Raw genomic sequence first — 13,133 nt, 5'->3', positions numbered from 1 at the left:
CATGCATGAGGTCCTGGGTTCGATTCTCAGTACTATCACCCTGACCAGTAAAATTACAACAACAATCATAATAAATATTTGTGATTAATCAATTACACTGATCTTTCAGAAATATATTCTGTTTCCTAGGAAAACACAGAAGGCAAACATTCAAGCTTTTCCTGACTATCCAGACGCAGGGAAGCAGGGAGCCTCAAGGGCCCTCTCATCAAAGGTCCTGTACTTTGCCCTGCTTTCTCCACAGAGAACCATGGTGACAGAACGCAGAACAAGTGACCAGTACCCGAAGTCAGATGCCGGAGACAGTCCTCCAGCTTCCTGGCAATGCCTCGCTTGAAAGGAAGAGGGAAGGTAGACAGAGTTAAGAAAAGGCCTATTCTGAAACGAATTCCCACAAACAGGAATGCCTCCCTACCTATTGTCTCCAGCAGAGAGTCATGCATTGAGAACATGGCACCCCACCAAGGTGTGTAATGCGGGATCAGGTCTCTACTTTCTGTGACCTCTGTGTAGTGCAGTTGATTTATGTGATTTACTGCACCCTTGCTTTCTAGACAAGGAGTAACAAGCATGGAGGAACACTCAAAGGCCAGAGTGTGAAAAATGCAAAGATAACACGCCCGGGAAAACCATGAAAACAAACCCAGAACGCAGGCTCTTTTCTTTTCGTATTTGGAAGGGATTTTGATCAAAACGTAAAACAGGTCAGGTCAATGTCTGCTTTTTGTTTTATATGTGAAAACAGCTAGGACCTGCTGTCAGGAGTCCTCAGGGTCATGGGTGCATGGGGCATACTGAGGTTTATGTAAAGTCGGGTGCCCAAGTGTCCTCTCAAGTTGGCAGATTTTACAGGTTTACACAAACTCTTGGTCAGAAGCTCACAAGACTAAATATCCAGCCAACGCTGGACTTCAACTGGAGGACTGCAAAGTATGTGTTCAAGCTGCTAAGCAGCGCTGCAGACAACTTCTTCACAAGAATAATGTGATTTGTATTCCCCATCCCTAAATCCTCACTTACAGTTGACGCATTTCCTTGTATAGGAGGGGAAATGCGAGACCCCCAACAAAGTCAGGTGGTGTGTCCGTCAGAATGCTTGCACCCAACAAGTAAGGCAGAGGGGCCAGATCGCTGATGTGTGCCTCAGTGTGGAATGTATACCTTGCACACTCCAACAAAACAAGGAAAATGTGTTCCCCAAAGATGCTCAAGTGGGACACTAAGTTATGGGAAGGTGAAATAAAACATGAACCTCATTTGGATAACTGCAGCCTTCACACAAACACAAAGCCATAAGGGGCGGGGGAGCATTACAAATTATACAAAATCTGGGCCCCAGGTCACCTGCTGGTAGGATACACCTTCTACTCCCTATCAGCTTCACCTACTTTTCTAGCAGCAGAACAACCTGTCCCAGGGGCTGTGACAGAAGATAAGCATTCTGGAGGCACAGCAAGCAATGTTGAAGGCCAAAGCGACAGCGTACCTCCGAGGTGAATGAAGCAAAGGGCAAATAAGGCATGGTGGCCAAAAGCAGGCTGAGCTAGTCAACCTGTCCACCTACACGTGACACACAGAGCAAGTGGCTCCTTTCAGGCATGTGTTGTAGCTGGAGGATGAGGCTCCAGCACGAGTCTCCATCACTTGACGAAGTACTACTGCACTGTGTTGCATAGCTGCATCACAGGGGACCAGGACCCCTCTTCTTGTAGAGCTCACCGTGAGAAAGGCAGGAGCAGAGGGGCAGGTTGCCACAGGGCCAGCTTCAGTGAGGAGTGGAGGGGATCAGCAAAGCAGGGACCTAGGAAAGAACTGTCGGAGCTGAGAGGACACCCAGCCATGAGGGAAGGAAAACGGAAAATGCCTTCATCCTCTGCTTTGCTTTCGAGCACAAACTAGGAACCCCATCTGTGTTTACTGAATGAATGTGATGCCCCCAGTCCAAGATCATTCAAGAAAGAAACTCATTCACCGCACAGGCCAGGATGTTCTAAACAACTGCATGCAAAAACGTAATGGTAGAAGGTACGTTGTTCCTGAGAGGAGGTCCTTAATCAGATGTTCATATAGGTTGTGTTTTGTTGGTGCTGACATTTCCTGAGCATTGATTATGTATCTGGCACTCGCTAGCTTAGCTCCATAGCTCATCCTCACACAAATGCTTGTTTCCTTCAACCCCACAACTAAATTGCATAGTCTTCTCTCGACATGAATACACTTCAAAGAAAGAGAAAGGTGGATTCTACTGCATGGGGAGGAACTGCTCATAAAGAGTCTACTTCGGGCCAGAGTTGAGTGACAGTCTTCTCTGAACACAGAGGGATAGCCAGGAGCAGTGGACCGCAGCTGTAGTCATAGGTATTTGGGAGGCAGAGTGGGGAGAGTGGCCTGAGCTTAGTTAGGAGTTCAAGACCTCCTCTCAAACATGAGGCAGAGAGAAGGGGATGACTGTGGTTATGGAGAATCAACAGGATAAAAGAAACAAGGTTAGCATGCACACTGGTCCAAGCTTCCTCTGTCTACATCATTGCCCATCAACAGGTGTCTGGTGTCCAGGTGCCCAGAGGAGAAAACTATGCCCAATTCTTAGGGCTTGAGAAGTAGTAGCCGTATAAACGAGAGAAAGAAAACAGAGAACTCAAAAGAAGCCATATTAGATGGAGGGGGTCCAAAGAAAAAAGACAAGACTGAAGAAGTCTATTACGTAAGAGGAGAAAAGAGAAGAGAGAAAAGAACTCCCTTTTCTTGCCGCCACACAATTTTCCACTACAAAGGCTTTGGAAATGAATACAGATACTGCTCTCTGTAACCAACACAGGAGCTGCTGACCTCCCACGTCACATGAATCATATTTAAATGAGACTCTGAGGCTAACGTTCCTAGAGTATCTGATGAATGTTTAGTACAATGCCCTCCTGGTGACCCCTCCTTCCACGGTCCTCCCAACCTTTCAGTCATTCCTAATTTCTCATTTATGTCCAGGCCCATTCTTTCTAATATTGCCGTGTACGCTATCAGGGGTCTCTTCTCAAATCCTACTAAAATCCTTCATTTTTCTCTCTTTCCACATATCAAAAAGAAAAATGAAAAGGCTATGAGAAATCTCAGTGCTCACCAGAGAAAAGAAAGCATGGTAAATAGTGCAACACCTTACAAAAAAAAGAGAGTCATTTTCCTGTGAGTCTTATTCCTTGACTGGGTATGACAGCCGAAGAAACTTACACCGGATAACAGTTATCAAATATAATTTTGCTTAGAAGCTATTTTCACCAAGTCTTTTTGTCAGTAATTATGACCTGGCACCCTCAACTCCACCTTATGAGTCATCTCTAATTCAGCTGAGCTATTTGTTTATGGTTCTGCAGCCCTTTGTATTTTGGGTGCAATGAGGTCATTTTTCCTCTTAACTGAACCTGCTTAACTGTTTCTAACTTAAAAAAAAGATGAAGTCAGGAGATGAAAGAGAGAGAGAGAGAGAGTTAAACAACTAACAGCACTGGCTACTCTTCTAGAAGACTTGGCTGCAATTTCCCAACACCCACATGGTGGCTTCCAACTTCATGTAGCTCCAGTTCAGGGGATCTGGTGCCCTCTATTGACTTCTGTGGGCACCTGCATGCCTGTAGTGCACATATACAGTCACACACACACACACACACAAGTAAATCTTTCAGGCAACAAAGACAAAGAGAAGTTAGGTCGGAAAGCATGTTATTTGATGGAGAAAAAAACAATGACTTGTTTATCTTCAGTCTGCTAAACTAAAATAGGGAAGAAATGCAGTACTTCGAAAATTGTATGTGCCTAGAACACATGGACAGTTCAAGCCTTTTTGGTCTGCTTGCAAAAAAAGTGCTTTTAACTTACTGTAATTTTAAAAAACCACATTATTTGTTCCTATTAAATATAGTATCCCTTTGGAGTCCAATGCGGGAGGTATATCTCAAGTCTGTTCTTTGACACCACATTTTCCATCTTGTTTCCCAGTGCTAAAATGAGTCTGCCTCTTAATTCTTATTCCGTCTTTCATCTGGGAAAGCCTGAGGACACGGTGCGATCAGAATTCCTCGCAGAAACCTCCTGTGCAGCCCCCATCCTGCTCTGTTCAGTGTGCAACCACGGCTCAACAGCTGTATCTGTCTAATGTACCTAGTTATTCCTTTCTAAGTCTCTGGGGGTGGGGAGAAAGACTGCACGACCCTCTACATATACATCCCCCCCAAAAAGGTGGGGGGAGGGGCGAGATTTTCTAGTGAGAAACGGTATCTAACAAAACAGATCTCACGAAAGCTGAACACGAAGCTGTCTCGGTGAGAAACTGAATAAAAGAGAATCTACCCAGGAACAGCTGTGTCCAAGCCCAAGCATGCGCCATCTCCAGCACATGGATTTTGAGGGTAGCTTCCATTTAAGACAAGTACCCAGTGAACCCGAGTTTCTCCTCACAGGGCCGAGCAGACTCCAAGCATGCTGCCGCAATGGCACTGCCCTTGTGGGAACAGAAGCTTCTTTCCTTTTATGCTAACCCCAAGCCTCGAGAGGAAACCAAGGGGCAGATTCTAGGTTAGAAAAACAATGGTTTCTTCTCCGCTGAGTTCTGTGGTCACTTTAAGACCCTACATTTTTCCATGCAAACCACATTAACATTAAATATGCTTATACTAGACTTACCCTTTGCTTTCCCAAAGCAGTAACAATCCCCAAGAACGGGACGCCTGCGTGAATTCAATGGCCACTGTAATAATAGTGTTTAATGATACTCACTAAACAGGCTCTCAGACACCATCTCCCAATGCATACAAACTCCCAACCACACAGAAGCAAACTTCTAGCCATGTCATGATTGACCAGACTTTTATACACTATATATCAGTTCAGGTCAACTTGCCAAGATGGCGTCTGCTCAAAGCTTACTGTCCTCACTCAAATCTAAGATTTTACTAATTAAAAAGAAACTAAAACCAAAAGGTCATTAAATAACCGAACACTCATCATATGCTGACCTGGTTGCTCAGTGTCTGCTTCAGTTTTTGAAGAACCTGGCGCAACAGGAAGAGGTCGAGGGGGCCGGGGCTTCGGAGTGGGAGGGGAAATTCTTTTCCTTCCAATATACTCAACGTAAGTTCCTGGAAAGTCTCCCCTCTCCCCGGTGGTCTCATTGTAACCATTTAACCAACCAATGTCTTCGGGCCGGGCTTCCTGTCCATCAGTGAATCCAAGCGCCACTAAGGACCCTTTATTCACAGTCAGTATGTCCCCCAGGCGCAGGTCGATGTCCTCTTCTCGCTCCTTCTTGTAGTCATACAGGGCTCTGTACTGGTACCCCTCAGCACTCATATTTGCAGCTCCGTCACCCTGCACTGGAGGGGGCTGCTCGTACACCGCAGTCTGAGTTTACGTTCGGAGGGAAAGGGAGTTCAGAGAATGGGCTGAAACCCCGCACAGGTGGCCACCAGAGGACAAAGGACCACTATCCAAAGGTTTAAGAGAGGTGACTGGCCATCCGGCTGTCCATCTGTCCTCCATCAATGGTGTGACTGAAGACACGACTCTACACCCTCTGCGAGCCACAGTCCTCCCTGGTGTCCTTTTCAGCGACTTGTCAACACCTTGACTCCAGGCTGACTCTCACAGCGAGGCCCGATCCTCTCTGACGTTCTTGTCACGCCGTCCATCTGTCGTCTGATTTTACTGTCACACTCCACTCTCAGCTTCACCTAGCAGAGCAAAAACAAGGCTTATGAATGAACATCACACTTTGCCATCTGTGGGGATTTGAATTTCTACTTCCATTCAACAAGTACTTAATCACTCTGGCAGATGACATACATAGGCCAGTGTGCTACTGCTTGACACGGTATACAAAACCAAGATTAGTAAGACAGCCCCTGCCTTCTAAGAACACTGGGCGGGACAGGAGTCGACGTGCTAACATGTGGCAATGTTCTGGAGGTAAAACTAGTACACAAGGAACCAAAACATTAGGTAACTGCCATGATAGACGCTGACACAAAATGCCACGGGGTTCAAGTGAGAGACCACATCAAATTGCAGGAATTTGCAGACAGAATGGAATGTGTGGCATGATCCTGGGCACAGACAGACCAAATGTCATATTATGGAAAGAAGCACAGGCAGTCTCACCCATCAGAAGACAAAGAGGGAGCAGTAAACCTGGGCTGGGAAGACAATAAGGGCCATCTGAAATGCACATGTGTACCGTGAGTGTGAGTAAGTCCGTCCACTACAGTGAGCCTGGCATGGTGATGTTGGGGACGCAGTCACTCAGGAAGGCTGTACTCAAGGCATCACAATCTGACCTCAATGCCCACCAGGGACTGGCACAGAGAGAAAATGGAGGTGAGGGCTGCTGAGAAAGGTGAGGACAGAGACCAGAGAGGAAGCAGCAGGTACGTAAAGGTGCAAACTGAAGTAAGTACAGCATAAAGGGAAAAGGTGTGGAGGGTGAAAAATGCTCACTGGCGGAAGCAAGAAGGGCAAGTGTTTGATCCCGTGTTGCTGACAATTCCATACCAATAGTAGGCAAAGGAAAGCCAAGAGACCCGATGGGCTCATGGGATCTAGACATCCACTGTAGATGTGCTAGACATCCACTGCAGATGTGCTAGTGACTGGCCAAACACTCCAGCTGAAATCAGGAGTACACCTGAGACGTTGTAATGAGCTTTGACTAAAGTAGAACTGATTTCAGTGGGATGGGAACCATCCCCGACTTTCTGGGATGCCAGATTGCAGGCCAGTAATGAGGATAGCAACTAGATCTTACGGAGTTAAGATATGAAAGGAAGTAGCCATGCTTACTGCTGCGGAAGTACTATGTAAAACAGGCTTGGGGGAGGCCAGGGTAATGAAAGCCCTTTTCTTTCAATTGCCAAGCATAGTGGGTGCAGAGCAATTGGAGAGCCAAAGTTAAGAGAACTTTAGTCACCATGGATGGCTGATAGGGCAGCATGCAACATAGATCCACGCTGCACCTCATTTATTTCTCAATGTTACCTTTACTGTAGAGACTAAAGGTTTCAATTTACCAACCTGTACAATAAAGCAATACAAACACAGCCACACGAGTCTGTGTCAGAGACTTTCCTAAGTTTAGAAGAGAGAAACACTTTAGCAGTTGAGTGTTACAGGCACTCGTCAGTGTAGGCATCTTAAGAAGCACAATCTAGCCACAGATTAATTGTTATGTTGGCATTCAGAAGTGTAAAGTATTCAACTTCACATGGCTAAAGCCTCTTAGCTTTATACAATAACACTCTAAGGAGGGCTGCATATTAAAAGGAAGTAAAAACAAACACTGGAAATCTTTGTGTAGCAAGAATATTAATTTGGGATAGTACTCTACTTTGCATTTCAGGCATCAGAGGGAAAAAAAAATTAATGCAGCCAGTGGAGCGTATGAGAAAAATAAGCTATATTACGTTTGAAGAAAACCTCTCCTTCTGAAAGATCCAGAATCAAATTAAATATTCATTGCATAAATTCACACAAAAATGTAGAACTAGCAAATCTCATTTTTTTTTTGGTACTAATGTGCTCTGTACAAAAGAGACACAGAGCTCCAAAGAACATGAACATTTACATATCCCTAAAAGCTTGGAAACCAGGCAATATGCCTGAGAATAATTTAATTCCTTCAAATCTGCCCTGAAATTTTTGTTAGCTTTTCCTGGCAATGTATGTCTTTTAGGGGGAGGGGAAAGTCCTAAGTCAGTAGCCAGGGCAGATCTTTCTGCCAGCTGGTGCCTTGCACTTCCTCAATTTCAACCACCCAGAGGACCAGTTTGGTGGGATTCTCAGTAGAACAGGAAATACAATGCCTCCAGCCCCCAGCAACCATGAAACAAGGCCTAGCACACAGCACAACAATATAACTAGGCAGGTTCCACACCAGCGACTCAGAAACTGCTCCGTGCCTTTGCAGGGCTCTCTGAACCTGAGAGCCTCTTGAGTGTGCCTGGGGCTAAGTCCACACAAGGGAGTGAAACTCTGGGAGGAGTCTGATAACTGTAGGAGGCTGGATTCTTGAGAAGCAATCCCCACCCTGTGTGCTGAGACCTCGAAAATTGGGCCAATGCATTCTCCCAGTCAGTGTCAGGTGAATCTTAAAAACTCTGCAGAACTCCAGGTCTTAGTCTGATAAAGGAACCCCAGATATCTTATGGCTCGGGGATTGCAAATACAGCATGTCTGTCTACTCGGGGACTGCAGGTAGAGTACGGCCAGGAAGATCAATGCAGACGGTTAAGGTTGGCAGTCAAGGTCAGCAACGCCTGAGTGTCAGGGAAGCAGTCTGAAAGCAATGTTGTAAAAAGAGAGGGCGAGCATACCAGTCATTTATTTGGGTGGGGACCTGATCACGTGGTGACAAGGTTCAGAGAGACCTTGGCTGGGCACAGAGAGCACGACGCAGCCCTCTCAGGCTGCACTCTGCACACTTTCTCTGGCCTGCCATACCCATTTAAATGAGGCCCTGTTAGCACAATCATGATCACATGATACGTATTGGGAGCTGTGCCTGCATTAACCCATTCCATCCTCACAATAACCAAGGTGTTGTAGATATTCTCATGTGACAGATGGAGGAAGTTTGGTATCTTGGGCATAACCGCACTCAGCATCAGATGTAGACTCTAAATTCAGATCCAGCCAGTGTGTGGAGCCCCCACTTTTGAGACCACCATAACTTATTTCTGGACTCCGTGAGCTAAGATGCCCAGGGGCAGCTTAGGCCCAGCAGGAGCATCAGCAAAGCAGTATCCTGCCTGCTCTGGCTGGTCCCCCAGGAGAATTTTGGGGATCTGCCTTCACAGCAGCCACACAGGTAAGTGCGGCTGGCTCTCGAACACACAGGCACAAAAAAGAAGCCAGGATGACTGGTCAGCACTCCAGCCAAATGCAGGACCCAGCACCTCAATCATGCAAATGTCCTCCAAAGTGATTTCATTAAAATGCATCCTTGCCTACGAAGTCCATAAACTAGTGACTAACAGACTCTTGAGTACATCGCTTCTGGAAGACTGCCCACTTCTGGAAGACTGCCCTTCTCTGTCCTACAAATGTAGCTTCTGCCACCTGTATCCCTCTTGGCCAGTCTGCCCTGTGCTACTCTCCTGGGCCCCGCATTGCACAATTTCTAACAACTTAGCTCCTCCCTGGGGAGATAAGGGAAGCATCAATCCAGAGTCACAAGGGCTGTCACATCTAGAGGACTGGCAAGCTCCCCCTTAAATTGTCCCCAGGACTGCAGACCATCCAGCAGCCGGGATCATGAGCACCTGTGTGAGCCTCCTGAAGTCAATTTGGAGTTTTGACAGAACAGGTATTTCCCACTTTCACCAAATTATGCCCCCCATTCTCTTTGGCTACAAACACCTGCCCAGCAAACTATTTCGACCCAGATTCAGAGTAAAGGTCATTTTATATGTGGATCATAGTCATCGCCAACAAACTATTATTTGCTGGTAACTCAGGCAATTTTATGATATAACTGTAAGCTAAGGCATGTATAGGATACTGTATACTCCCCCCAAAAAAGCATAAAGGAATTTTGTGAAGAAATTAAAAACTTATTTTTTATACGAGACCACATGCAACTGCCCACAATTTCCTTATGGGAACTATTTTGCTCCGGTCTTTCAACCCTTTGCATGGCTATCTACAGTCCTACTCACTGGATGTGAAGTTTCTTTCCCTGCTAGCAGACTGAGCAATTCTCATGCAATCTGCCCAGATAAAATTGTTCCTAGTGCTTAACAAATAACAATCCCTGACTGCTCAATGTGCAATGGCTTGAAAATAGTCTTTTTTTTTTTTTTTTTTTTTTTTTTTTTTTTTTTTTTTTTTTTTTTTTTTTTTTTTTTTAGTATAACCTTCTAACCTGCAGGCACAATAAGAACCAAAGTCTGTGAAAAAGCCCTCCGGGTTTTGTTGACTTACGCTATTCACCTTTTACAAAGGACAGGATTTGGGGAATATAAAGGGGAGGCAGAAATAAGGGACCTCCTCTAATTGCACTTAAAACAACAACAACAACAAAAAGATATCTACTCATTCACTGCCATCCTGTGATGACATTAGCAGTGTGACCCTGGGTGGTGGCACCAAAAGGGTCTATAGTCAAGACAAGGGCTTGACTACACCACCATGTGTAACCCTTTGTCCGTGAACATGGGAGCTCAGCGTCTAGGATACACGTCCCACCTCAACTTACACAGTCTTTCGAAACACAAGAACCATGGTTTGAAAATCTGTCTACCTTTCACAATTCTGGAAGTCATGAACCATTAAAACTGACTAAGATCCTAGCAAACACCGTGTTTTTATATGTAAAGTGACTGAATAGCCTCGGTTAAAATAGGATGGATGGAAGAGGTGTGCTCAACTTAAGCCCAATGTTACAGGCATCTAATATCTCCATTCCTTTCCAGACCGACAGTAAAGCAGAACGTGCTGCCTGCCACCACCCTCCAGGCTGGGTAGCAAATGTGGGTAGGTAGGGTGTGAAGGCTGTAATTCTTGCCTGCGAGCCCTTTAGGGGGAGGGAGTACACACCCAGGTGACACATTAAGAGACAGGACTGCAAAGCAGTCACAGCACTGGTTCCCTGAGCACACCAAGAAGGAGAGGAGAGGGCTACCCCGGCCCACCCACAGCAGCCCTTCTAGACTAGAGAGAGGGTCACGATAGAGAGAGGGCTAGGACGAAGGGCCGTGTGACTAAGAGGAGCTCCTCCCATTGAGAAGAGGCTATGAGGCCAATGTGCCTGGGTCCCTGCACCACTACAGTAGGAATTGAAATGGTAGCCCTGGGAGGAGTGAACAAAGGGGGGTGCCCTAAAGTGCCTCTTCTTATGGAAAAAAAAAAATGGCCCTTAAAATTCATGGCAGGAAGGGTGAATTCTCTGCTGCAGCTAACAAGGGCTGCCCTGACCCATGCCTAGATATGTAACTATTGGCAAGTCACTGAAGCCTCCCCTCCGGCATCACTTCATCACCTGTGAGGCCGGTGGAAGAAGCAGACCTATACCTCACTAGGTCATTATGAGGATTAAAGGCAATTACACTCACAAAGCACGTCGCACCATGCTTCTCAGTACAAGCTTAATATAATTAACCCCAACTCAGTGCTCGCTGTGTGCCAGGCACAGTTCTTGGAGTTTTGCATGCACCCTTACAAACTGCTGTAGCTTAATTATCAGCCCCATTTTGCAGATGAGAAAACAAGCAAAGTTAAACGTGAACGTGACTGAAGTGACAGTCAACTGCGGGGATGGCATTCTCGTAACTGCTCTTAGGAACAATAGGTCTGCGAGCAATATCAGCATTGAATGTCACTGCCGTTTACACAATGCAGATTTAAAACAGAAGCAGACAGGTGCCAGGAATTTTCTCTGCGCGCTGCCTTTCAATGCTGCAAGCAGTTCTAAAAGAAGCCTGAAGCTACCTAAAATAAAACCCTGCTGTAAATAGAGTCAGATAGAGCCTGCCTGTGGACTTAGCCCAAGTAATTCTCCCTCCGGACCCAAGGGGGAAAGCAGCTCCGTAGAGGTCAGCGGTGTTATGTGGGAGGGCGACATGAATATGCTTGGCGGCAGGGCACAAGGTGGGAGTCATGCCACTGTTGTCTAATTGGGTTTCATGGCTGCTCCCTCAGGCTGCCCTCAGAGAGGACAAACTGAGCGCAGTAATGCAATGCTCAGGAGAATGAGGGCAGCTGGGTCCTCACGGGACGAGCCCAGCCCTCAGGACCACAGAGGCATTCCAGGATGAAGGCTGAACCCCTGGCAAGGCATCTCGCCTCTACCAACCCACACCACCCACTGGTGGAGCCTCCTGACCCTTTGGCCAGGTTCCTATGACTTCAGTGCTCTCCCAGGTGATCATTAACCTGAGAACTATTTTGACTCCAGGTGCTTTATAGGTATACATTTGATTGACTTTCAAGGAAAAGCGTGGTGGCGGAACAAAATCTCCAACGATGTTTCTCCGGTCCTTTCTTATTTCTTCAGTAAGCTTGTACTACACTTATTCCTCATTTCACCAGAAAAAGGTCTGGGGGTGGGGGTGAGGGGATAGCATAAGCCAAACAAACAAGCCATAAGTAATTACACAGTCTATTTTTCAGTTCATTTAGCTTAGTGTACAAGAGATGGCCTTTAACTGCCACTGCGTCAGGCAAGTGATTTCAATAAGAGTATTGGCAAAGCCATGACAAAAAAAAAAAAAAAAAAAAAAAAAATCACATGAGGGAGGAGACAAACGAGGCTTTAGAAGGCACAATAAATAATATGAATGCTTTAAGAGTTCATCACAACCCATGTTTCAAGAAGAAGGAGAAAATGACACAATTTACACAGTCTCATTTTAAAGTAAAAACAAAATTGACAGTTGGGTTTGGTGGTGGCACAAGCCTATAATCCCAGGATTTGGGAGGTAGAGGTAAGAAGCTCAAGAGTTCAAGCCAGCTTCTGCTACATTGGTAGTTCAAGGCCAGTCTGGACTAACTTCGACACTGTCTCCAAAATAATGAGTATACACACACACACACACACACACACACACACACACACACACACACCTGATAATTAATTCCTTCTATTGACAAGTGACTTTCTAGTTTTCAAAGCTTCACCAGGATACTTCATTTCCTGCCTCTGCTAGCAAAGCCCTGTACCTTGCAAGGGGCTCTGTGCTTGGCCAATCTAATATGGATAACGGACTGACAGTTAGGGCCTAATTTCTTCTGTGTGTGTACACCTTATTTATGAGAGAATTAAAAGCTCAAGCAAACGTTAGCTCAGCTTGCTGTGGTCTACTTGACCATAAACCCTTTTTCCCCCTAGTTGACTAATTCACTATCTCTTTATCCAATAAAACTCATTTTGCAAATCAAAAATGCAAACACAATAAAAGCTGGACCAGGATTGTTGCTGTTTTAACAAGTAGGTGGATAATTTTTCAAAGTGAATGCCTTTTACAACACTTTCCTAAAGTACTTAGGAGAAAGGGGAGGCAGAAAGGAAATTTCAATCAACACTATAACCTTAAAGCTCATGGTGTTCATGGCAAAAGTTTAAAGGAATAGCCAACACTTTTAAGGGTACAAAGTTT

The 13,133-nt window shown here is 45.6% G+C and overlaps 1 protein-coding gene across 1 annotated transcript in view; it reads right to left on the bottom strand.

Moving 5' to 3' along the window:
• The window catches only part of Pik3r1 (phosphoinositide-3-kinase regulatory subunit 1), a 72,906-nt gene extending 67,554 nt beyond the window's left edge, over positions 1 to 5,352 (bottom strand). The window contains exon 1 of the mRNA XM_059276187.1: positions 5,004 to 5,352. Coding sequence (XP_059132170.1) covers positions 5,004 to 5,337 — 334 coding nt within the window. The 5' untranslated portion in view covers positions 5,338 to 5,352. The remainder of the gene's footprint in view (positions 1 to 5,003) is intronic.
• Between the last annotated feature and the right edge of the window lie 7,781 nt (positions 5,353 to 13,133).

This window comes from Peromyscus eremicus, chromosome 11 (genome assembly GCF_949786415.1).
Source record: "Peromyscus eremicus chromosome 11, PerEre_H2_v1, whole genome shotgun sequence".
NCBI classification, from domain to species: Eukaryota; Metazoa; Chordata; class Mammalia; order Rodentia; family Cricetidae; genus Peromyscus; species Peromyscus eremicus.
Note: the sequence above shows the minus strand (reverse complement) of the source record. Positions and strands in the feature narration are given on the sequence as shown.